Here is a 27,210-nt window from a genome sequence, read left to right as displayed (position 1 = left end):
TGTAAATTTTCAAAATGATCTGGAACGTTCATTTGTGACTTCTCAAATTCTTCATTTAAAACACACGTAACTTCTTCCTACAAAATATTTATTCACTCATTAAAAAAAATTAATTTCATACATCAAATTAGCGTTTCTATATCATGGCCATACAGCGTTACACGCCTCTCTATCTCAAACCAGCGAGATCTCCAGCCGTTTCATCTTCTACCGCAACTGGCAGTTTCACTTTTCAGCTATTAATTTCCCCTCTTGTAGACATCATTGAGATAGGGTTTTACTTCCTTCCTTCCCCGCGGACAACGCCCAAGCCTTCGAGATTGCTTTCTCTGTTTCTTGTTTCGTCCTCAGAAGTTTTCTCTACTTCTTCTACCTGATCATGAAGCTGCAGTTATCTATATAAAATTGATGATTATCTCTCTTCATTTCTTTCTCTCTGTCTCTCAAATTCATGCTTCTGCCGTCTTCTTCTTTATCAGGAGAAAATGTAGAGTTACCATTTGGTTGATCTCTCTCTCTCTCTCTCTCTCTCTCTCTCTCTCTCTCTCTCTCTCTCTTCTTCTTCTTCTTCTTTGATGTTTGTCATTGATCAATTGAAAGAACCCTCAAATATTTCACTAATTTCGTAGCGGTTAGGAGGCGACTAAAGCTAAGATGATATATTGATCTTTCTTTTTGATCTGCTTGAGTTCAGACTTCAGAGCCGGAGAAACTATTTTGCTGGTAACTTTATCCTGCTTTTACGTATTGTAATTCCATGAGAAGATCTTTTCCTCCTTTTCTTTTAGTTTGGATTTAAACTCGATGAAAGTCTTTGTTGGGATTTTCCTGTGTTAAAAAGTGCCAAACCACTGCTTTCAATAGTTATATATAGTCGTTTTGGTTAGAACAATTTGAATTTCTGCTCTTCCATATCTTTTTTTGATTTCTTAAATCATCTGATTTCTTCTAACTTCTCAGCAATTTTTTATTTCTTTTCCAGTTTTTTTTTTTTTTTTTTTTTTTTTTTTTTTATTTTTTTTTTTTTTTTTTTTTTTTTTTTTTTGACATCTTATTTTATGATTTGTATGTTAGGCATTTGATTACTAACCATTAGAAATATTGGAATTAAAAAATAACCTTTTTTATCCTTGCAATTGCTTGAACGTATTTAGATTAAATTTAAATTGAATAAATCTCAAATTTATTTCATTTATTTTAAAATAAATATATTATATGATAAATTAATTAAAATTGTATAATTTTTCTCATTTTCAAATAAATTAACAGCTTCGCTAGTATTTTAACTTGATTATACTTATATCTTGCTACTTTTACATACAACACAAGCACAAACATTCATGTTTAAGCACAAATCATGTTTCAATTCAGCAAAAACTCCATCTCACTCTTTCTTCACCTTCATCTCACTCTTTCTTAATTACTCTATATCTTTGTTTTATTTGTTCCTGGTTGCTACTGCTTTGGGACATGTTGGCTTGGAATGGCTTCGCGCGCGCTCACACACACTCTCTTTCTCTATATCTATCTATATATCTTCATTTTGTTGTTTTGGTTTTGGGAGCTGTTTGCTTAGATCTACTTGTTTTATATATTTTACTTTACTGTATTGCTGATATTGCAATTCTTCTTAATGTGATTTCAGGTCATGATAGATTAGATTCTTTCAGCAGCAAGTGAGTAAGGATATTAATTTGCTTCTTCCAAATTCTTATTTGGATTATTAACTTGACTCAATAATAGGTTTTTGAAATATTTGTATATTTGGGCTTCCTATTTCTGGGTGACATGGATATTTGCCCGTCTTTGTGTTTCTACCTTTGAGTATATAGGCCCAGCTTCATATTTCTACCTCTCATGATAACTTGAAGCTTCCCAATTTAGTCCATCACCATGTGTGTTGTTCTCTGCTAACATTCTTGCATCAGCTATTTTGAAATAACAAAAAAATAGGAAGCAGAATAAATAACAATATATTTGACTGATTTTTGGCCGACTTCCTTTCATCGTGTCTTTTTATGGCTGATTGATCTTGAATTGAAGTGAAAATCATAGTTTGTCACTTTTTTTTTTCTTTGCATTTGATTAACTGTGGATTTAGGTGCTTTCTTTTTTAATTTTTGTTTCTTCTAGAGGTTTTATTATTAAATTAACTTGTTGCAAAAAGTTAATTTATGAGACACTATCAAATGTGTATGTGCTGCAAAAGTTAATTTATTTCTTCTAGAGTTTCAACAATTCAAAGACCTCCAAAACTATGGTTATTCCAAACATTGTCTAAGGTTTGTCACCTTTTAAACCTCCCTTTTTCTAAAATATTTGACACCATAAGTAGTTTATGAGTGAAAATTTATTCCAAGCAAGACTATTAAAATTTTTGGTCTTATCCCTAAATTTTGCTTTAGATGTGATATCATCAACTTACTTTATTTTTGTTGTACACAGTTGCACCTATGATGAATAGTTTGGACTGATAAATGCATGGAACTCTAAATCTAACTTTTCCTTGTGCTCAATTTTCTTAGATTCTTTTTCAGTTCAAAATTTGTTAGATTTGTTTCAATAAATAAGTGCATTTTTTGCAGCATCATGTCATGAATACATCCATTGAGAATATCATAACACATATATAATCTTGATATCACATAATGTTTCCTTAAATTACAGTAATAGAGATTGAGAAACTTGAATTCTGCTGGTAGAAATTCACATGCGTTCTTTTTCGATCAAAAACATATCGAAACTGAATACATTTCTAAGTCTCTAACAACCATCTAATATGAGTTGGTAAATGATTTCCTTTTCTTTCTTCTATATCCAACTAATTCAGCCAACCTATGCAAACAGGTTCTTCTGTGCAATATGATTAATGTTTAACATCAATTATAGTAATAGAATAATTTTTGTAAATGGTTATGATAAATCAAAACTCTATCTCATAATTTTGATTTTTCATGTTGATCTTATTTTTTCTTATTGCACAAGTATAAATTGGTAACTCTTCTGTATACAAAATAGAAATGAAGCTAGGCAATATTTCAAGTAATCTCAATGGAATTTATGGTTTGCCATGGGTTCATCACAAGGGTAGTCAAAGTGATTACTATATTTTGGTAAGTGCTTGAAATATTATATTTAAAGCAATGACTTAATGTGATTATGGGTTTTAATTAGTGATAATATTCAATTTTCTTTGGGGTATGGACACTTAGGAGATATTCAATTCAAAACTTTTAGCACTAGATTTTTACTTCCTTCTTTTTTGTTAGATTTATAAATCCTATTTTTCTTTTGTGTGCCTGTAGATATTAATTTTATCTTCCAATGACTATTTCTTTCTCTCTAAAATTAGAAAATTTTTGTTTCATACCGTTGTTAATTATAATTTGGATTCCATTATTTTTAGATTACATGTATTGTAAATATAATTATAGTATATAGTCATTAATTTTAAATTCTTACCATACCTGATTATATTGTACAATCCTAATAAGGTAGACATAGTGATTGTGCACTTTTATTAGTTTTGTGCTAACTTTAAAAATTATGAATTTTTTGTGCAAACTTTAAAAATTATTATAGTGTGCATTGAGCGCACTTACAATTTTAAGATAAAATTCCTCTCTTTTATAATTTTAATTTAAAATATTAATATAATGTTATAATAGCATGTTTATGATAAAAAATTGTGATTTTTTTTTCAAAATATTAAATGATTGATTTTATTATATTATTAGTTCCATAGAGAAAAAATATGTATTTTTCAATATTAAACAGTGAAATTATATTAATATATTTTTTCTACTATAATTTTAACAAAAAATATATCTCTTAATTAAACAAATTAATAGTTGTAATTACTTATAGCGATAAACTTAATATTTTTTAAGAATGATAATGCTAATAAATATTCAAGAGATGAATTTTTATTTTTAAAATTTTGTCCACATGCATTTAATGCACGTGCAATAAAACTAGTATATATAATGACTTATAAAACAAAGATAGAATAGTCATTACCGTGAAGCTTTACCTGTGGCAGCCATAGAATATATATTATCTAAAACCTTAACTTTAAATAAAAAAACTTCAATCAGAGAAGGATAGGGGATGGAATCACGTCTAAACTTGGCTTAATCTATCAAAGAAATGTCTGATAAGCATAAGAAACAACTGTTAAGTAAACAAAGAGCTCCCAATCAGAGGACTAAATTACATATAAGCATTCACGCTATATCTGATGAGAACATCGGAAGATCAACGGCTACAATCTGGAGTTTATTTTATTTTTGATGTGTCTTATGTACTAGTTTATTTTTACTTCTCTATTTTCCCATTTTACCCCTAGGAGTGGTCATGTGATGTTGTAGCCCGAAGGGCATTTTAGTTGTCGTTTCTTTTCTTGTCTTGATGCTTATTTATAGGCTAGTTCTCTTGTAATTTGGATGATAATTATTGAAATGAAATTCAGCTTTTGTCATGATCTCTTTGTGAGTTCTAGAGAGTGGTGGTGAAGCCTAGGAGAGGCTAACGGAGTACCTAACAGCTCACCGACGGGTGACCGTCACCGGCGGGTGAGCTCTTGGTTTTGTTTTCTCTTTATTCTTTTCGTTCTTTCTTTTCCTCTCTTTTTCTTCCCCAAACAGCCGGTCACATCCCCTCTCCTCCATAGCCGACGGCAGCCCCACTTCCCGTTTTCCCCTTCCCAAACCGCCACCCCTACCCAACCCCTCCACATTCCGCCGACCACCTTCCCAACTCAACCTAGCCGCCGGACCACTGATGGTTTTCCCCCACCAGTCGCCTCCTCCAAATCCCCAACCCGCCAGTCTCCCTTGCTCCCTTTGGATCCCTTCAACTAGCCTTCATTAGTTTCCTATTTGGGATTAATACTAAGTTGGAAAGGATTTAAAATCAATTTCAAATTCCCTCCAATTAAGGTGATTCATTCTTAGGAAACTTCCCTATTAATCCTCCAATCTGAAATTAATTACATATTTTAGAAAATAAGCCACTAATTGCTTGGGCCCACCTCATTAATCCCCAACTCACCCTCTTCCTCTCTCCTTGGCCAGCCAACCAAGCTCCCCCCCCCCACTAATTAACTAGATTCCTTAAATTACGGATCTAATTAATCATTTTCCCCTCACTTTCTCTCTCCAATTCGCCGCCTAGACCCCATTAAACTCCCCTTGGCTGCCGCCCCAATCAAGCCTCCCATTTGGAATTAATTTGAATCCCAAGGTTATTCCTGCTGCCATTCACAGATTCCCTAGAATATTTCCTTAGTTCCCTGGTTCCAGAGATTTGGAAGTCTGAGATTTTTCCCCGCCAAGCTATTGCTCAGGCTTCTGGGCAAGTCATGTGATCTGTCCAGTCCCCGGCTGTCCAGCTATTGTCCAGCATTCCAGACTGGTGTACTTTGCTGTCCAGAATTTCGGAGTCAAGAAAACCGCTATCCAGCATCCTGGAGGGTCAAAAGCTGCTGTCCGGAATCTGCCCGAGGCCACCTGCTTGATGTCCAAAGACTAGCAAGGATTTGTTGTCGTCCAGCCGCCTAAGAAGCTGCCAGTTGTTGTCTACTTCCTCTCAAACCTATAGACTACCACCAGAGCTTCGTAGAACTTCTTTATTTGGGTAGACTCTCCCTCATAGTCTCTTATTTTCCTAGTTTACCCCTCATTTGTAGTTATTGTGGAGTCATGAAGACAATGTTAATTCTCATCAGCTATAACTTAGTAAATTAGATAATTGAGTGAGTGGATTCTTATAGTAACTAAACTCATTATTAGTTTAGGGATTATTGTTACGCAAAATTAGATTAAATTGACTGTTTTATAATCTTAACTCCCATGCATGTGATTTAGCCTAAGCTCATGTCATCGTTCCTTGTATTTTATTTTGTCGTTCAAAATCACTATAAGGATATAATTATTGTGCTCTAAATATTAAGCGTACAAATTCATTAAGTAACTCATCTTTGCATGTATGTTTTACATCAATGTCTCTTTGTTTGGCTTAAGAGAGATGCTTACAAAAAATATACTGAGTTATCATGGCAGAACTTATTTGGAGTAAAATTGTTCAAAATGGTAAGGCCCCCGTAGAAACAAGTTAAAATACATTAAAGTGCTTAAAAGATAACAGACTTAGAATTAATAGAACAAGGGTTAAGTACATGCCATTTTACTTGTCGTTGTTTACTTAATAATTATCAACAAATATGTAAGAAGGCCAGGTGATACTCAATTGTGAAAAGTTTAAACATATACCTATTATATTGAAGAATGGGAATACAAAAGAAAATATAACTTTTAATTATATAAGGTTGGATAGTAAAAATGTTGAAGTGCTTAAAATATACAATGCAATAAGAGATTATCATAGAGACATAAAGATGAATTCAACAAAACTTAAATATAGCAACGAGATTATATGGATCAAAACATTCAAAGACAAAAAAATTATAGATAGACGAGTGGAGAGTTGTAGTAATAACATTTAAGATGTACATACATTAAAACTAGAAGGATAAACGAATTTGTTTATATGAGAGAGATTATAAGAGTAGCATCAATTAAAGATAAGGTAATGGAAAATACTTTGGTGCTTCTGGAGGATGCATTAGTCAATAACATAAACTTGATGAGAAAAAATAGGAAAGAAAATGGATAGGCAAAAAATAACAAGGATGGTTCTTGCTCAATTCCAATTAGAACTCACTGGAGTGGATTTTTTCCTTTAACAATCTTTTCAACGTCCTATACAATTTTTTCATAAATAGCGACATTCAAACTCATTAGTATATATGGAATTGGAAAGAATGCTTTTCTTAGTTCAAACATTTACATGAGTAAAGTTCCTAACATACTTTACATATATAATATGAGCTCTCATATTAATATCCACTCTTTAGCGTCATAGCTCCTATAGCATGACATAGCTTGGCTACCTCCACAACTAGCATGATGTGTAATTCTCATTAGATGATGGCTTTAACATCTTTAATTGTGACTTCATCTCTAATATATGTAGAAAGCTTCATCCTCTCTTTAGCGTCATAGTTCCTATAGATAATATTGAATCTATTTGTTCTTACTGGAGAGGCACTCCATCAAGATTGGTTCAAAGGATATTTAGTACATCTTCGTTACTGTAGTGTAGAATATTTGACAAGAAAGAAACAATAGATGATTTTTTCCCCTTTTTTTCATAAGAAAAGAAAAGACAACCATCTAGCTCAACATAATCCACCAAGCTTTTTTTTGGATGGACAATTATTAGAAAAAAGCCTCTTCAAAACTACAAGAAGAGAATGGGGACTAATCTTCCAAATGTGCCTTTAGATCTGTTTAGCACAACTATTTAACTTTTACAGTTGTTTAGTTTCCTTTTTTTTTATTTGCAAATATTTGATTATTTTCAATGAGAATGGGTTCGTGCAGCCTTTCAATAAAAAAAATGTGAATAGAAATTCTATTAAAAATTATATAAAATAAAACTAACACCTCAAACAACACATTAGGAATGGGTAATGATAATTCATATAGTTGCTCCAAAATACATTGGGTTGTAGGCCTAATGATGATGATGATGAAGATGATGTGTCATGTAAAAAAATTTTGAATATGTATTAACTATATAATCCATGAATGCTAAATAAGTTGGAACCTCTTAATGGTCGGGTGCTAACTATTAAATACTCAAGCAAATAAAAAACAGGTAATGAGATGAAACATAGCAGTATCAAACAAGGGTACTGTCAAGATTATACTTCGATGCATATAAACAGAAATTCATCACCTGAAAAGGTCTATAAACAAGCATTTGCATCTGGTATTAGAAACTAATAACTGAAGTCATTAAAGTTGGAGCATATTTCCATAATTTAGAAGCTACCAAATGCAGCTTAATTACCTCCAAAAATATGCATGATATATCCTCCCTGTCAGTTGTACTAGCCACACAGTAGTTGTCTGTATTAGGCGTAATGAACTTCTCGACCAGTAAATCTAAATATTCAATACGCTTTGGAAAAGGAAGAATTGATTCCAAATGAATGGCAGCCTATTCAGAAGTAAAATCAAGTTCAATATAATAACTACAAGGAGAAAGCAAAATTTTAGTAAAAAAATGTATCTCAACAGAAAGCAACCTCAAGAATAGGTTTTGATAGTTGAGTAGTTTCTAGGGCTCCAGAGAAAATGTCCCTTGCTTTTTCAGCATTGCCAGCAACCTGCAAAACAATAAAGAACAAAACCTAAATAAAACCCAAAATAAATATGACAATCCATGCCAGTGTTGAAAAAGCTTAGGCTGCAACAATTCCATCCCCACAATGCCTCAGAAGCCCGCAAAATAAATAAATAAATAGCATTATCATCATCATACGTAACACTACTGCAATCAAAGCAACAGTTACTTTTTTAAAGGTTATTGAGAAGTTCTGTGAATGCTTGCACATAAGCCAAATGATAAGTTAACTCATGCAATCTTGAAGAATATGATTGCAAGCATGTGATAATCAAACCATTTCACGAGAACAACTTGACTTCGAGCTGTCAAATATGATGAGCAAGGTGACCGTGTGAACTACTCAAATACTTAAGGTACAATGTGTCTATCAAGAATCATCAACCCCATCAAGATACCAATTATTTTTTATCTTATCATAATTACAATAACCGTGAAGAAATAGATTTCAATATTTTGTCAACTCAAATAAATTATTCGTTCTGCTTGTCTAAATATCCAAACCCAGTATCATGTACCAAATCTTTGCATAACAAACCAAAGTGCTTGGTTGCCAATAACTTGAAAAAAGTTGAAGTAGCAGTTCATATGCTAAAAATCCAGACAAATCAAGCCCATAAGTGAACACAAAACACTTCTCCCCAGAATTCTGATCAGGAATTTTAACTCATATCACAACTATATCATGTCAATTCAATGAGAGATATTACATATGTAGACAAAACTAAACCAAATATATAGAAGACATCTCATTGTTAAGACGCAAAAAGCAAAACTGAACAGCATACTGATTATAAAAAATTTAGTAACAGTGAGTTAAAAAATATTTTGTGAGAGTATCATTGAAAAGGCCAAATAACAGAAAATAGATGAGATTGTTTAGTCATGTATAATTCAGAGTAGACGAACCATAGTAGGGTAAGGGTGCACTAGAATTCATAAAAGGGCTAGGAAGAAAATGGGTAGACTAAACACAGAAAAAGGTTATCTAAAAATGATTCAATTAAACTAGAATCAACACCAAATGCAATGGCTAACAAGATTCAGAGGAGGAGAATATTTAAATTTAATCCAAATAGCTCAGATAAAGTTGATGATGACGATCATAATTATGATGAAAACAATGCTGATTCAGTGCAAATGGTATTGCAGTTGACAGGAAATGTCGTGCAATTTGTACAAAGCATACCAAATACAAGAAGCGTGAATACAAAATAAGCAACATCGGTAAGATCTGAGACTGGTCCTTTTCCTGTTCAGCAGCAATAGCCTTCTCGTATATGGAGAGAGCGTCCTCCTTGTTTCCCTACACATTTTTAAAACTTGAGATATATATCTCAGGAAATCAAAAGTTTCTTCTAACCACTTACCAAACGATACTCCATGTTCACATGCCTCAATATAGCTTCTAAAAAGCCGGGTGATATTTCTGAGTAAAGAAGCTCATACTCTGAGCGTGCACCTAACATATCTCCACTGTGTTCCTTGAATCGAGCAGCAAAAAGATGAATGTCTGGTTGCTTCTGTAAAAGCAAAGAAAGAAAAGTTATATCAACTTTCTAGAAAAATAGATGGTCAAACATAGTATTGTGAATAAAACTATACAAACGAGAAGTACTGCAGGAATGATAACTGCGAAAACATGCAGAACTTACTGATCGATTTATTACAATAATCTACAGTTACGTAAAATAATGAAGGTTAAATTCTGTTGCATTCAAGTACCAACAACTTGCTAAACAAATCATCTTAAATAAAGTACCCAAAAGATATATTTAAAATCAATTACATTGATTAAGTTTACAGCATGCATAGAATATGATTTGTCTAATATTCTCTACCATCTATTTCAACATCATCATTTGCATTCTCTCTCTCTTACCAAATTTGTAGCCCACCTCTCTTCATCTATCTCCTTAAAATCATCTTCTTCATCCTCAACATTTACTACAACAGAACTCAAAAGCTCTTGCATCTACATTTGATCAGACTTTTAATGAGGTATACTCCAGGGCACAGGTTTAAGGACCGAACTCTTCAGATTCCTACCATTTGTGATGACAAAGGAATGGAGGGGGTGTAGTCTTTCCACCTTGCGGACAAGATGGATCTTTGGGAGGGGAGTATTGTTAGACCGGTCCACTGAGCCGGTCCAGCCAGCCCATACGGGACCGGCTTACGGATGAAACGGGAGGAAGTTTCTCCTACTGTACGCATGATCCGATCGCCCCGCCATGAGAGAGGTGTTTAGGAAATATTTTTGAGGGAATTATAAGGGAAATTTCAAAGTAGGGGCTGTTTAGAGATTTCATTTTGAATTTTATGAATTAAGTAATATATTTTGCTAGGGTTAGGGCATCTTGAATTTGGCTAAAATTTGAGATCTCTTAGGTTTAGGTTTTTGGGCTCTAGTGGCATCTAGATATTTGAGAGAGATAGATCCTCCTCTCAAATAGAGGATCAATTGTATCTTGTTATTTTTCTTCCGCTAGTTTGATTATTGTAATAAAAATTATTGTTTTTTCTAGTTTTTCCTTTGGATTTGTGGATTGTTCTCGTTGTTTTCATTAAGATAGTTTTACTTGGGAATTCCAAGTATTTCCTAACACATTCCTATTACTCCCATATTCATTTCAACAATCATATTTTAGTTATACTAAATTTGTCTATTAGCAACTTAATTGTCTTTAAGCACTTACATCTAGATAACCAAATTAAGTTGAGCTACACAAAGGTTAACCATACTATTTCATAATAATCTCTTTTAGCATAGTACTCTTAAGGAGCTTCTCGGTTTTAACCATTGAACTTTGTTAAATTTAAAAATATCATCCCATCCATCTCCTTCTTAAATAGATTAAAGACGCTTAAACCTTCCAATCTTCAAAATTACTTATCTTCAAATATCAAATGTTAATTATCAATTTTATATAAAACAAAATTGTATATCATATTATCAATTTTAATTTCACTAATTCTAAGCACATTTATCTTCTAATAATTTCCCTCATAAATTTTAACTCATTTATTTCAAAAGTGTCATGTGCAAATAGCATTCAACAAGCTACTACACTTTGGATGTCTTTTATAAACATCTTCATAGCTAACACATTAAAAAATGTCAATAAAATGGACTAAATATTGAACTTCGGTATAATGTAATTGTTTAAAAAACTCTTCAGTCACTCTATAACTATTTTATATGCTAATAATTACTAAATCATGCATATTTTAAAATTTTAAGAATACCAATTACACATCTTCCTTCTTAGTGCCCATCAAATCAATTATCATTGTACTTGATCATATGCATTTCAAAGATCATTTTGTTCCTTTTATATTTTTCTATTAATTGTCTTAACACACAAAAAAAAAACAGTAGTATAATAGGCATCTTGATATAAAAACAATTGATTCTTCAACACAAGTAAATTACCTAAGTATGTTTCATTGCCCACCTAAGGCTTAGTTGAAGGATAAATTAAACTTGATTCGCCTATAACTTCCATAATCCTAAATGCTCATGTATTTTAAATAATAATATCAAAATACTACACATCCAACCATTTGGCATCACCGTGAGTGTAATATTTTATTAAAGAGAGATTTTCCATCCAAACCCAAGATACAACTATTATGTACCAAGATCAACTCAGTTATCAACAAGACAATCATTAGCAGATTCAACACAAACAGGTTCATCTGGATTGTACATGACTTTGCTACTCCATTCGTGGGAACATACCACACCCACAATATGCACACTGCCGCATTAACATTCCCATTCAGCATTGATGGACCCAATCATTAAGGTCTAACAGGCATGCTTACAGAATAGTATATTTCCCATTGGAATGATATATATGAACATCAGAGAATCAATAAACAAAAACCAACACACAATAAGCAAAAATAAATTAAATTTATCAATCAACTAATCGACAAATGAATATAATAAGCAAACAGGTTCTTATGGGTATTACATGACTTTAACCATTCCAATTTCATCATAGGTAAACTATAATATGTAAGCTGCATTCTAAATTAAAAAGAAGCAAAACAATGTGTAAGCTGCATTCTAAATTAAAAAGGAGCAAAGTGAACTGAACACCGCATGGTTCTGCATAAGAAGAAAATAGCACCTTGACAAAGACTTGGGTGGCTCGAGCCAGAGCATTGATAGCAAGCTCCATACTTCCACTAGCTTCCATGCATAACACATAGCGGATCCAGTATTCAGGATAGTTGGCACATGCAATCAAGCACCTTTCATATAACTTGACAACCTGAAACAGAATGAAAGAGAATATATAAAGAGAAATTTAAAAACATAATAAATAACTAACAATTAAACTGAAAGTTTAAAGAATTTGTCATGGTTCAACTGAGGTTTGCACAAGCAGTACTTTGTCCGCCGATCAGAGAAGCCCCTCAATATGAAGAGGGACCCCCCTTTCCAAAGACATAGATGGTTAAGTGGGTGAGCAATAATCAAACACCTGCATGTATGAGATTTGAATTTCAAACAATAGATATTTTACTGTGTAACACCCAGAATGTCCAGTGACTAATGAGGGTTGAAGTACTTAGCCTCACAGAAACCACATAGTATGTCCATGTGCTTTATCCTCAGTTCAATATCCCATTTTAATAGGTAGCTTCTTCGAACACACTAGCCACTAAACAATATAATAAGCCACTGTAGTTCAAAGGTTTATAGCCCTTCCAAGAAAACTGCATGAGATTTTTGATCCACAAAGTGCATATATATCAAACCAACTAATAAATGTACCTTGTTAAAATCATCGCCTCTTTCAGTAAAATCCAGATAGCCATGCCAGTTCTCAAGCTCTGGATCGTCAAGAGGCCTGACATGAAAGTATGGCCTTCTAATAGCTGTTTCAAAACCAACGATCTTAGAATCGAACTCTTTAGCTTTCCTATACATTTCTTCCCTAATTGCAATATACTTCTCCAACTCATCCACTTCTGCTAAGCCTGCACTTACAGGTTTAGAAGATTGCTCTACACCATCAGCACAAACCTCTCCCTCAACACCATGACCGTCAACTTCAACAGAAGAAGCCACTAAGGCAGCTTCTTCAGCAGTCCTTATTTCAGATAAAGCTCGACTGGCAGCCAAGTGCTTAAAGCTGAAAAATAATAACAGAAACAATAAAATACAATGAAGCAACAGAGTTCTTTAAAAAAATAAAAAATACACATTGTTAATTTATATCTAATAGATCTAATAGGGGATTGTAACTTTGGGTGATCTAAGTCATTAATAAGAATACATGTTCTAGATATATTGGGTCTATTGTTCAGAGTGATGGTAAATAGATGAGGATATTATTAGTAGAATTCAAGTTGGATGGTTGAAGTAGAGGAATGCATCAGGCTTGTTGTGTGATAGAAAAGTCCCTCTCAAACTTAAGAAAAAACTCTATAAGATGGGGTACTAAGACATGCAATGCTTTATGGTGCAGAATGAAAAGTGAATATAGGTGATCGCATTGCAATTTATATCTAAAACTAGTTCAATGATATAAAAGTGAATATAGGTGATCGCATTGCAATGGGCGGTAAGATCATAACAGAAAGGAAGCATCAGAAAGCACACTGAATAAACAAAGATTTAATCGTGCACACAATGGAATGCATTAGTTTGAGTATTATAGGGTAGTACTTTACAATTTACATACAATGCAAGAGAAGATTCCAATATATAAATAAAATATTTCAAAACAAGAGAATATATGTGCGTTAAATCACATGATCCACTTGAAGGAATACTAGGAAACAAAAAAGGAATAAGCACGTATGTGGCATGTATACTACCAATTGAAATAGCGATCCAATTGCTGTATAGGATTCTCAAGTATTCTGGTATAAATCATGGCCAGATTACTCCATGCTTGTTGTGATTCTTCATATCTAATATATTCATCCCACAGTGGGTACGAAAGATAATCAGTTCCAACATAAGCCAATCCCCTTTCAAACAACCTGAAAAACATGAAGAGAATAGCAAAAGCTCAAATTTTTCACTCCTCGTGATGGGTGTGAACCCATAAATAAAACAGGAAGCACTCAGAATAGGAGCATAAACATAAAAATTTAACCATGCAACATATGACCAATCTGAACTTACACACTAACACACTGCATTTACCTTCCTGAAATGCTCATACCATGTTCTTCTAACCAAGGAGAGCATGAGGGCAACCAAGGCCCCTAATAATGCCTGACCTCTCCAGCAGCATTTTGAATATTCGTTCACCCATGGTGGCATCAAGAGTATGATACTTAAAGTAATCGTGTACTACGAGATTACTAATAAGACCTTTTCAACGAGAAAAACAGGGGCAATAAAGCCACATTATGCAGATAAGAGCTTGTAAAAAAATGAATTGAAATGAATTGAGCAGACCAAAACCAAGAGTATTGAACATTATGTTTTCTAAGGTGCAATCCCAGCAAACCTTTCTTCCAAATATGTTTGTATGGCTGCCTCATACATATCAAAACCACGTTAGAAGAACAAGAATACACAGGAAACCCCACAGAAAGGAACAAACAAATCACAGCTAATCAAAAAAAAATGTAGAAATATTTTTTAAAATACCTTCGAATGATGTCTGGGTCTTCATAAGTTGATATTGCAAAAAGACAATAGTGCAACCAAATATCCACGGAATAGGTAACAGCTAGAATTGCACGCTCATAGACTTCCAATACCTTGTTAGCACCGTCTAGACGAGCCTCGTGGTCAGCATACTTCTTCCAGTAACCAAAGCACAAGGGAAATTCAGCCAAGAAAGCGTCATAGACTTTCCGAATCTTTAAGATGTTAATCTGGAAAGAAAACAATTCACACCAGACATTCATGAGTTTTTTATTTTTTTTACTTAATATAAGGACTAACAATACTATTTCTTTCTCAAGTCATAACAGCAAGCTCCAACTACCAAATATCAACCCACCCACACAGCCTTTGACCTTCACATACCGCACATTCCAAACCTAATATCAATAAAAACTCAAGGCTAAACTTTATTGAAACTGAAATTTACTTGGAAATAACTAACACTTATAAATTATTTCAGCACAAAACCTGATTTTCTTGTCCCTTTGTAAAAGAGAAGGAATATGAAAAATGTTACGTTGATGACTTTAATGCCAACTATTAAGCGAGCAGATCCTTTCAATTTTAAGACATCTTTTCGTTCAAATAATAATTTAAGAAAAAAACAAAATATTTTCAGAATCCAATAAAACATAATCTCAATGAGACACCCCATATGGATTTAGCTTTCATAAGATTAAGTTCACTATATCTCTTACTGGACAAAAAAGGCAGAATAAAAAGGGCTAAGGGAAAAAAAGTTTGATGCTTGCAATGAATGTCATTGTTGACAATTTTAAAAACAAGCAATTAAGAAAAAAATTAAAAACAGAGGACATAACTACTGCAATAACACAAAAATGCTCATTTCACCCGTAAATTAAGCCTAAGCTTCTAAAGGAAGTGATGCAATTAGATGCCTATAGGCTTTGTTAAATGTCAAGTGCAGATTGTCTGTGAAAAAGAGGTTAAGAAAATGGTGCATCATACTATTCATAATCAGATTGACCAGTATTTTCAACTTGCTTTAGAACAGTACAAACTTAGGAACTCGATGGCATGTTCTTCAAGGATTTGTAGCTCTTTCGTGTGCAATTTTCTCCATATTATGAAATATTTGCGTTTGTGAAGTGCTTCTTTATTCATTCCTTGCCTATGGAGAACATTGAATTCATTCTTCTAAACCGTTCATGGATCCAAATGAAAAGTGAGAGGCATGCAATATAAAGAAGGCCTAAACCAAAGCAATTGTGAAGAAGCCCCTCTCCAGCCATATCTTTGTTCCAACCACCTTGCTCCAACATCTTCCTCACCATAGATTATATCAAGTGCAGCTCTCGGTTAAATCACAGGTTTTTATTTAATTCCCTTCTATTTCTTCTGCACCTTTTCAGCTTTCACAGGGAATTTAAGCTTTTCATACTTCCTCACACTTCTCATATTTCTTCTTGCCTTGTTCTGCTCCAACAACTCTTCCATGGTAGGCAGATCTAAAGGGATAGGAAAATTGATAAAAGAGAGTGGAATGCACCAAGAATCTTGCCAAAATCACATTGCTAAAATAGCAGTGCCCTTTATACGGCCAAGGCCCATATATATATATATATATAGTGTACAAAAATGATACCAAGGGAACTAAGAAGCCATATCATTGGACACAATATCTGATAAGAACCTTCCCTCAAAACTCTTGAGGAATTTTTTATTCATGCAGAAGTGTAATTCTCTGTCCCATATCTTTCAATATTTCAAATAGTAGCAGTAGCTTAGGCCTTACAAATTTGCCATTCTGTACTTTTGGTTCTGTTTTGTGAAAGAAAACAATAGAACAAGAAAACATACTATCTAGAATTTGTTCGGTTCAATATTATCAAATAGAAATGTCATCTAGATAACGTAATTATTTTAATGACCAAGTGATTTACCAAATGCAGTGTGGTACAATGTTGTGCTACTTGTGAGATGCAATGTTATCTAGAAAGATCAATGGTAGCTATTTTACCTCTTTTTATTGTTCTTTACTTTAACCATTGGATAGCTTGAAAATGTAAACGACTTAAAAAAAGGTTAAATGTTATTTATTAAAGATGTCAATGAAACAAAAAGAGGCATCTACTAATAGCATGACATTACATAAAAAGACGTCATCAAATCAAATAACATGCTAATTTGTTCAAGTTATCTGTTTTACAAAGTAACAAGCCTTTCTTTTCAGAAATTTCGAAAATGCAACAAACCTTTTTCGCTTATTAAAGAAGGGGGTTTTTTCAAAAAGAAAAAACAGAGGCAGAACCAAAAAAGCATGGGTCCTTTAAAATTGATATCAAAACAAAAAAGCAAAGTGGAAAACAAGTAAAAGGGGAAGAAATCAAACCGAATCCTTGAAGGAAAAAAAGTCATTTAACAATGGTCTATAGATTAATTTATTTTTGCGAGTATAAATTTAATATGCAACTCTTCAAAGTAAGCCCTTATGTAAAAAAATTGACAAAATTTTCCCCAAACTAAACAAAAAAAACAAATATTCATTCAATCAACTCTAACACAGCTCCCACAAAATTTAACTGTTCAGAAGGGATATGGACTACGAAAAGAATCCATAATCAAAATTTTGGATTTTAGATTTGATATGGTCGAAAATTCATATTAAATATTTTAAACTCCAAATTAGGATATGTGATCCATATCAAAAATCCATAATCAATTTAGGATCAAGAATCTAGAATACACTTCGTAGTCCAAGCTAGATTACAAAGCAGAAATAAAAGAAAACTATCCCAACAATTAAGCATTTAGGATGGTTTGATTTACCATACTTAAAAATTATCCAAACATACATATATATATATATATACATATATATATATATGTATAACCCAATCTTACTAGTATAGAACATAACTGACCAGGCAAAAGGTGTAAATCCATCATGTTTTTAGGTTGACACAAATAATGCAAACAATATAAGAAAATCAAGAATATGAATCTATTTCTGCAAACAATTTCATAAATTGGATAGTTCAAATGCATGTACTTGGTATGTCATTGTTTTATTCTCATTAAAAGTCCATGTTTAATGTTATTTAGGTAGCATATGCTTCATATGGTCAGTCAAATTAATATGTCAAAATGAATATTTATTTAGGCAAACATGTGATTCATATGTTCAGCCAAATTAATAGGTGAAAATCCATGAATGAGGTAAAAATAATAATTGAAAGGAGGCCAGCTGAGACACCTCTGAAACTTTCTCAGTCTCCTCAATGAGGGCTGTCCAGGCATTGAAATCCAAACAGTTAATCCTAACAGCATTCCATAGCCTTTCCTCCTCAGCAGAATACACTGCAACATACAAATAAAACAAAGCATAGAAACAAAATTAACTGGTGGATAACTAGGCACAAAGAATAACCAAAACATCAAAATTAACAAAAAACTGTGACAAAAGATAGATGCTAAATGATTTCCCAAGAAAAAATTCCAAGAATAGCTTCAAGTAATATGAAAGCCCAAGTACCTTCTTCAAAATGTTGTGCCCCAGCATGTGGATCAGAAGCACCATATTCAACAACTTCCGAGGACTGGTAGTCAACTATTTCACTGGGAACTCCATTCATCGAATCATAGTTGACTGTATGAGTGGGAACAGCTGCATCCACCTCCTGGCTAACAAGGTTATCAGTAGCAGCAGCAACAGCACAAGAATCAGATACTACATTCCCATTGGCAACATGGACTGCACCATAACTTGTGCCATAAGCATGGGCATTTTCATCATCAGGATTAAAATTTTGTGCTGAGGGAAGTGATGCAGATGAGTCCAAATTTTCAACCCCCTTCTCTGAATCGGTCATAGTGTATGTTGAAGGAGCATCAATAACAGTAGAATATTCGGTCATGCTAGAATCTTGGGTAACAACTTGCAGATTATCTTCCATCTTCTTTAATTATTAATAAAAAAAAACTGCAATGGGCACATGTTCCACCAAGAAATAAGACATCAGGCAAAAGAGAAACTAAACTGCCCAAGCAGTTCAAAGTAAAGATGATATATAGCAAGTTCTCTGTAACTATAATATACATCAACAAGGCCTAAAAAAATTCATGGTGCTTATTTTCAAAGATACAAGTATTGAAAATGCAATCATCAAGGTCACATGCTTGAATACAGTAGGGCCAAGGATAAAAGAATAATTGCTATAGTTTAAGTTGGGAGCACCTGCAAATGGTAATGCGAGTATAATCTATGAGATTTTGATGCATGGTATAGCAATTATAATAAAATACAATTTTGCTACTTTCTTAGTACTGATTACGAATACACTCGCAGGAAACCTTTATTTGTAGAATATATAAGAAGAACATTGCAATAGTTCTAGTGAGGAGAACTGCAACTGATACTGCGAAACTAATATGCGAGATCGCGATGCATACTCTAAAAATTATGCTTAAAATATCATGAAAATTATTTCATTGCAGTGATTACAACAACAATCACGCCAAGCGTTCCCTTGCTGAAAAAATAAGAGAGAACTATAGTTGAAACAAGCACGTAACCTGTGCATGATGAAAGAGCCCAAAACCCTAATTACAGAAAGCCAATAGTAGAAGAAAATGAAACCCTAGGAAGAAAAGACAGGGAAGAAAGTTGCGGTCAACCAAAACCCTAAATTATGATCGAGTAATTCAAACGATAGACGGTAAGTACTGCAGAAAGATCTGTGTGAAGTTTGAAGTACTCACTCGGTAGAGACCGGCGATGGATGGAATTTTGAGAAAATTACAAGGAATAACGAAGAAGAGGCGTAGGGCTCCTTCGAAAGTTTTATACCTAAAGCTGCGCGGCGGGACGGAAAATGGGTTGGCATGCCTGGACCCGAATCCACTAGATCGAATTTATATTAGGTTAACAATTAATACTGAAAATTAGAGCAGGTACTAATTTGATCTGAATATAGTGATATTGATAATTCAGGGTTTAATTGAAAGAGAATTTAATTAAACTAATTGATTGAAGAAGCTATAATACATTCCTTTGAAGAAGCTATAATACATTACTCTTGCAATATAGTAGCTGTTGCGGGCTAGAATATACGCGGCGATAAAGTTAAAAAATTTTCATCTCAGCGTTGTACGGATATCCAGCACACAAACATAACAGAAAAAAAACCCAGTATTTTTACGTGGAAAACCCTGAAAGGGGAAAAACTACGAGGCCATGCCCAGTTGAAATAATTCAACTAGTGTTTTGTTTGATATATAAGAGACTGATTTATCCACCAAGTTAGGACGATCAGATTACAGTGAGTTTCTTCTAAATTGGAATTCAGTTACAAAGTCAAGCAGAGTTCCGACGTCACTAAGGAAATTGGGCAGAATTCATGTGTCATCCGGAAGTCGTACTGAAATCCGAAGTCGAGCAGGACTTTTATGTTGATTGGGAAGAATTCCGGCGTCACTCGAGTGTCTGGCCGAACTCCGGCGTTGTTCAGGCGGCGGGAAGAATTCCGGTGTTGATCGAGGATGAGCTATTCCCTCCTATGCTTCTCTTCTCTTCTTCTTGCTTGGGTCCCCCTCTCATGAGAAATGAGGATTCTATTTATAGATTTCTGGAGTGGCATAGCTCGTAAATAAGTGTGAGATCGGGGGCAAATAGGGAGTAGTCGAATGGATGGTTGATATTGAATCCCTTGATCGTGCACCGTTAGTCAGACATTTGAAGGTCTTTATGATGTCGAAATTTGGCGATCTTGGGCTCATTGGATTCGTCTCGTCGAGCCGTTCGATTTGAGTATAAGCTCGTTAAAATCGAATACTGTTTGGTAACTCAAATTGTGGTATTAACTTTCCAACAACATTTCGGGTGCTTGATTTGGGCTCATTTGGGCTCGGATTGAGTTGAGTTTGGTGTCGTTGGATTCGTATTTCCAAGACGCTTAGTTTGACTATAAGCTCACTGAAATCGAAGTTCAAGTGCTCTCAGATTTAATTTTTGAAGTTTCCGGCTTGATATTGCTTTGAGATTCGTGCTAGATCAAAATAATTTTTTGAGAATATATCAGTAGCGAAGCTATTTTTCTCCACAACAACTTTACAATCAACTTTATAAAACATTGCATTCATCTCAAACAAAGAATCTATCATATTTCTTTTTCATTTGAATTATACATAATCAAAATATAATGCGACTCTCATTGATTTGTGTAACATGTGAAGACTAGTGACTGTGCAATCATCGCTATCTTGTGTTATGCAAATGTCGTTTGAGGCCTCCACATAGAACCCTCACAACCTCCACTAGTGAGTGTGCAATCATCGTTATCTTGTGTTACGCAAATATCGCTGAAACCTCCACATATAACCATTATGGGCTCCAGGTTGGTAACTGGTTACCCCCAAACCTTAACGACCTCAAGACCCTCATGTTGGCGCTACAAAACTCACAAGTAAACCTAGTTATATCCATTAATTATGCACAATCAATTTTAATTTCTAAAAATTTAAAATTCGTTCATTTTCATCTATAAATTTACCCCTCTCCTTCTTCTATTAGCTGTCATGTATTCTTTTCATTGCCTTCATAAGCTTTGAATAGAAGAGAAAAAGTGTTTGTAGGAGAAATTGAGATCAACAAGGAGGATATGGTAACATTCTTCTCACAATTGAGTGATGGTGACAAATTATGGGTGATTGAAGATTTTCACCAACCATTTTGGCAGTCAAATATAAATCTTAGACTTCATCGCTCACCTTTTAGGCAGCATATCACAAGCATTCACATCATGTTGATTGAGGTTATCCCAACATTTATGATTGTCACAATACATTCTTTGTCACTCCATCCTATAAAAGGCTGGTGATTTAAAAACACTCAATCTCATCATTTCCTTAGTCATTTATGACGTTCTCTACTCTTTAACATTCAACATATGATATTTTTCATTATGCATCATATCACACTGCTTAAGCTAGCCTTGGTCATATAATCAAGTTTATAATTGAATATAAATACCTCTATCTCAACCTTAGTGCATACATAATTGAATAACACACCACTCCTAGCCATTTCACCCACTAATTTCATCCTCTCTCTCTCTCTTAGTATGGTGAGACTAGTCATCTCGAGGGACAACTAGTAGGCAATTGAAGGGTGGTATAATAGATTGAGAGCCACATAGGCTGGATGATTAAGCATTGGCCTATAAGAGAAAGGTCGTAACCATATGATGTTATAGATTTTGAGCTTAAAGGAGATGATAATGATGATGATGATGGCGAGGGTATAAAGAGAAGTAATCAATAAGTAAGTTTTATTAGTATGTTCTAAAAACTACTTAATAATTACCTATACAGGTTTATGAGCCTCCATGGTAAAATTTGGAAACTTTTAATGAGAGATTTTAGTTATTTGAACCAAATCAAGGTGAGTTTCAAGTGATTTTTTTAATGCCTTTAAGTCATAGAAATGTGAAAATTCCTATTTTAATATTTTCAAATTATTTTCTAATATTATAGTATTTCATAAAAATCAGCACGCATAGTGAAAGTTGTAGAAAATGAGAAAATTTTTTATGTAGAAAACCTAAAAATAATGGGACTTGATCTAGTTGAATAATCCACTATATAATAGAAAGTACAATGATAATTCTTTTCTCACAGTTGAAGAGGATGAGATTATTTGAGAACAAGTGTTGATTTTCCTTATAAAGATTACATAAATTAGGTATTCACATATAGATAGTTAAAAATCGATAACATGTGTTGACCTCGTTTTTGTCCTGATTAGGCCTCAGGCGCATTTGATCGATTCGATCGGGCCTCGTCGGGCTCGATTTAAGTCGAATCGGCATGGATTTGAGTTCGATTTATTTTTATCCTATTTTATTGAATTAGTTTTGGTCGAGTCGAGGCGAGCTCGAGTTGACCCGGATCGAACCATACTTGACCCAATTTTGAACTTGGTTTTAGTCCTTTGGGTTTAGCTAAATCCTAATCAAGAATCGATTAATTTAAAAAAAAAATTGGAATCCTACGGTCCGATCAAGAACTTGATCCGACCGCCCCGATCTCCCTGCTCTCCTTCTAGTGCCCTAACCGAAGCCAAAATGCGGGGATCACTCGCGCTGCTCTCTCTCTGTTGGGACCAGACAAGAGGAGGCGAAAAAAAAGCTCTCCTGCTCTCCCACACACCCGACTTCATCTTCCCCGCTCCCTCTCGGATTCTCTGGCTCAGTTCGCAAGAAGGAACTCCTTCCCTTCTCCCGTCTCCCTCTAGTTCGCAAATCCCAAAAGAGCCAAAGCCTCCTTCTCACGCGAGATCCTGGAGTTCCCAAGGCTCTCTCCCTCTCAGATTTTCGGACAAGCCCAGGCAAATCGAAACGGATCTCCCTCTCGGCCTCCCTCCGTTCGTGAGCCCAGACCGAAGCTCTCTCTCTCTCTCTCTCTCTCTCTCTCTCTCTCTCTCTCTCTCTCTCTCGCGTGGCTTTGCCGAACGGAACCACCCCGTTTGGACGACCTCAAGCCAAGCCGAACCCCGCTGTCTCCGGCTCTCTCGTGCGACTAGCTGGACCGAACTCGATGCTAGCCGCCTCCATCTCTCTGTCTCCCGTTCGCCGCTTCATCCTCCCCCTCCGACCCGACGCCAGGGCCGATACCTTAAACTTTTGTCGCTCCTCGCATGCTAGAGCCGACGACCTCCTGCTTCGTTCGAGCCCGACGCCAAGCCCCGACGACGATTTAGGCAGGTATACCTCTTTCATTTGCCCTTCTTCTTCTTCCCTTACATTTTCTTATACTCAACCTATTTCTTCAAAAAGAGGGTATTAGAGATTGAAGTTTTAGATCTATTTTACTTTGGTCTTTTGTCTGGAGATGAGATGATGGTGACTTATAATTTCTTTTCTTTCATATATGCTCATTGAATGATTTCTTTAATTTCTGCTACATAGATATAAGTCTCTTTCTTGTTCATGATCGTGTCCATGCTTTAGATTGTTATATGGATGTTCATAGTGTGGTTGAATAAAATTTGGTTATCTTCTTCTGTTATTATTTGCGATGAGATGACTATAGTTGAGATATGATTTCTTTTTGTAGAGGTAAAAAAAAAAGAGATTTATATACTCTCTTGCAGTGGTGTTAAAGAGAAGTTGTTGGTGCTTTTGAAATTACATTGGCTTTATAATTTGTGTCGAAGGATGGTTTATATCTTGTCGCATACTACATTCACACATGAGAAAATTTCAATAACCCTTCCACACATTGGCAGTATTAGTTGTTATATAATTTGGAAAGAAGTGATGACTATTCGTAAGTCTTTCATAAAGTATTTTTAGAGATATGTTGGAGAGTGTTGTGTTTATTCATACACCTTTGGTGAGCATGCATAAGTTTAGAGGTGTTAGAGAATATTCATGATTTTCAAATATGAGTTTTTTTCGTAGCTCTAAGCGTAGTTTTACTCTTTGTCGGTTGGAGTATCTCCTTGAATTTCAAAAAAGAGATGAAATGGCCTCGAGTTACATTTATACTTCCAATTTCACTTGGAGGATAGTGATAGGTTAGAATATAAATATCTTCTAGGTTTGTCTTTACTCATTGAAGCCTTATATGAAAAGCATGTGGGTAATTACCTGATAATACCTCTTTTGTTGAATTTTGAGAGAATAAGTTTGTATTAAACTTCTTTTTCGTAATTGCATTCTTGGTTGAAGTTTAATGTCAGATAAGTTGTTTGCTTACTACTTGATTAAAAAAGGGCGCGGCTTTGGGTTTTCACTCTCAAAATATATATAGTTCCATTTATCTCATTCTGTTAAAAATAATTTCATGAGTTACTTCTGGGATGAAAATTCTATGACTTGTTTTATGCCAAAAAAAATTTATTAAGTTCTTCTATGGTTGGAGAGTTTTGTAGAGTACGTCATGTTGAAGAGTATCTTTTGGGCTTAGAGGTTGGAGGGCATTTATCAATTTTATGTTTCGTATGAAAGTTGTATGTATGAATTTAATGCAATGACACTATGAAACTTTATCTTTTGGTGAGTTTTATAAGTGTTTAGGGAGAAAATTTGGAAGTGGTTGCAAAATTTATCGTATACATTTGTGACCCATTGGAATGAAAATGAAGGTAAAATAGTTTATGATGTCTCATGTGGCGATTGGAGAAATAAAAATGAGAGTAATATTTCGCACCAAATGGAAATTGTTGTGAAAGTGATTCATATTGTGATTGGGGCATTGCTTCTAACATTTTAGAGAAGTGAATTAGCTCCAAAATCTCTCTCTTCTTATTTGTATTTGGCTCAAGATGGATTGAAATAAAATGGCGAGATTTTTCTGTGCTCTCTTGGATGTTTGGTGGCATGTAACATAAATAATAAGAATTCGTCAAGAGATCTCATGAATCATTTTGTGACTTAAAGGCTTCTACGATTTATATTATATCAAAAGATCTGTGACTTTGCCTCATGTTAGCAGGATATTATAAAGAGTGAAATGGCATCAAATTTCCTTTCCTATGATTGCAAATTAGATTGAAATATTCGTTCGTCACGTGATTTTGGAGAAGTATAATTTTATTCCTCATTTCTTAAATATGCATTGCTTAACTATCATGATCAGGGTAAATTTGAGAGTTAGTTTTGGCATGCGCTTCACGTAGTGTATTATATGGTTGGCTTTGTGATTTCAATAGCGTGAGCATTCTATTGGTTCTCTTTTTCTATATGTATAATTGGGTGCTTTCCTACTAAGTTGGTTACACGAATCATGAAAGTCTTCTTTGTGTAGATTATTGATGAGTTTGTGTCATGAGAAAGTTTTATGAGCCGCTTTATGTTGGAAGGTTTTTGCTAATATTTTATAACGAAGGTGGTTTTGCGAATTCTCCTTATTGGATAATTTTCATGAATTTTACCCCACTCCAAATGAGAAAGAGGCACTTGATTGTTTTGCGTTAGAAAGTGTTTTGTTAGATTTTCATTTGTCGTTTCATTTGAAGTTTTTCGTGAGTTGTTTTAGAATTCGTAGCTTTATGATTAGTTTTGTGTGGTAGACTCGTTAATGTATTTTTTTGGAACGAGGTAGTATTTCATAGGGAAGCTATCTTTATTCTTGATTGCACTTGCTTTCTAAGTGGTTTTGGGCTTAGTGGGTAGTAAGATCTTGTTTTGGGTTTTAAGTGAGAGGTCTATTTTAGGGATTTGTTTCTCTTTGTCGTTTGGAGCTTTGTTTAGAGGGTAGGTTTAGTTGTTTGAGTTGAGTCTCATTCAAGTGTCTTACTTGGATCGTGGGGACAATGAATGACATTTAAACACCTCCTCTCCTATTCATATCATATTGAATGAGAGTGAATGGTGTCTTAGAGACATGCTCGACTTCGAAGAAACATGTTCAATAACAAAATGCCAACATTCTATTTATTATTTTAGTTTCCATTCATTCTTTCTAGCATTTTGTCGTATTTCTTTCTTCTCTTTTTCTAGCTTTTGCATTTCTACTAATTTTCTACTCATTGGCTTATTTCATTTATGGATTCCTGAATCTTGGGATATATGTACGAATGTCCAGAGGGGTTAGAAAAAATATTTCCTTTTGCCCCATAACACTAGTGACACTTAAGGACAAAAATTAAGGACCAAGTTTTATAAAACATAAACTTAGGATGCATGCTCCCTATATGATAGAAACATCAAAATCAAAATTTAGTGACACGTTTTTTTAGGTTTAGTTTTCTTTAACCCATTAATAATCAACTAATGGAAATTAACCTTAATTCAATGCTTGTTACATACACATGTTCTATAGATGCAATTATTGAATTTCTTGTTAGCTATATTTAATTTTCTGTTAGTTATATTTTCATTATCTATCTGCATTTCTTTTCTGAATGGCATCTACGCTCATATATATATTTCTCTGTTATTTTTTCTTGCGAGGTACATTGGAGCTTATTGATCGGGAACTAAACGGGACCGTTTGCTTATAAGCTTTTAAGTGACAGCGCCACATATAGTCAGGTATAATTTCTGCAATTTGTAAAGTAGAATTTTTTTTTAATTATATATCAAAACTGCTACACGTCACACACTGCTTGTTAATAGGTATTCTAGCATGTTTAGGTAGACAGCCTTAGGTTAGTTCACTGACGAAGCTTTGGCCCTATAGGTCAAAGCTTGCCCCCTTCTGTGAGCCCTAGAGACCATTAGGGTCATTTAGGCCTGTAGAGTAGGCCACCTACTTATGCCAGTTGGCATCGTTGTTTTTCCCACACGAAGTGGGCATCGTGGTTTTTCTGCTAGGATTTTTGGCCTTCTTATAACAAGCCC

General features: G+C 34.2%; 1 protein-coding gene across 2 annotated transcripts in view; it reads right to left on the bottom strand.

Annotated features, from left to right (window-relative positions):
* The window catches only part of LOC110101907 (pre-mRNA-processing factor 39), a 33,465-nt gene extending 13,690 nt beyond the window's left edge, over positions 1 to 19,775 (bottom strand). For both annotated transcript variants that reach the window (XM_028697584.1, XM_020830004.2), the window contains exons 1-11: positions 19,625 to 19,775; positions 18,399 to 18,845; positions 18,120 to 18,223; positions 14,882 to 15,111; positions 14,095 to 14,262; positions 13,046 to 13,406; positions 12,396 to 12,539; positions 9,624 to 9,776; positions 9,443 to 9,559; positions 8,156 to 8,236; positions 7,918 to 8,067 (exon numbers count right to left, since the gene is read on the bottom strand). In XM_028697584.1, coding sequence (XP_028553417.1) covers positions 7,918 to 8,067; positions 8,156 to 8,236; positions 9,443 to 9,559; positions 9,624 to 9,776; positions 12,396 to 12,539; positions 13,046 to 13,406; positions 14,095 to 14,262; positions 14,882 to 15,111; positions 18,120 to 18,223; positions 18,399 to 18,819 — 1,929 coding nt within the window. In that variant the 5' untranslated portion in view covers positions 18,820 to 18,845; positions 19,625 to 19,775. The remainder of the gene's footprint in view (positions 1 to 7,917; positions 8,068 to 8,155; positions 8,237 to 9,442; positions 9,560 to 9,623; positions 9,777 to 12,395; positions 12,540 to 13,045; positions 13,407 to 14,094; positions 14,263 to 14,881; positions 15,112 to 18,119; positions 18,224 to 18,398; positions 18,846 to 19,624) is intronic.
* Positions 19,776 to 27,210: the final 7,435 nt, after the last annotated feature.

The sequence above is a fragment of the Dendrobium catenatum genome, unplaced genomic scaffold, assembly GCF_001605985.2.
Source record: "Dendrobium catenatum unplaced genomic scaffold, ASM160598v2 fragScaff_scaffold_974, whole genome shotgun sequence".
Taxonomy (NCBI): domain Eukaryota; kingdom Viridiplantae; phylum Streptophyta; class Magnoliopsida; order Asparagales; family Orchidaceae; genus Dendrobium; species Dendrobium catenatum.
The sequence above is the reverse complement of the archived record's forward strand: the minus strand, read 5'-3'. Positions and strand labels throughout refer to the sequence as shown.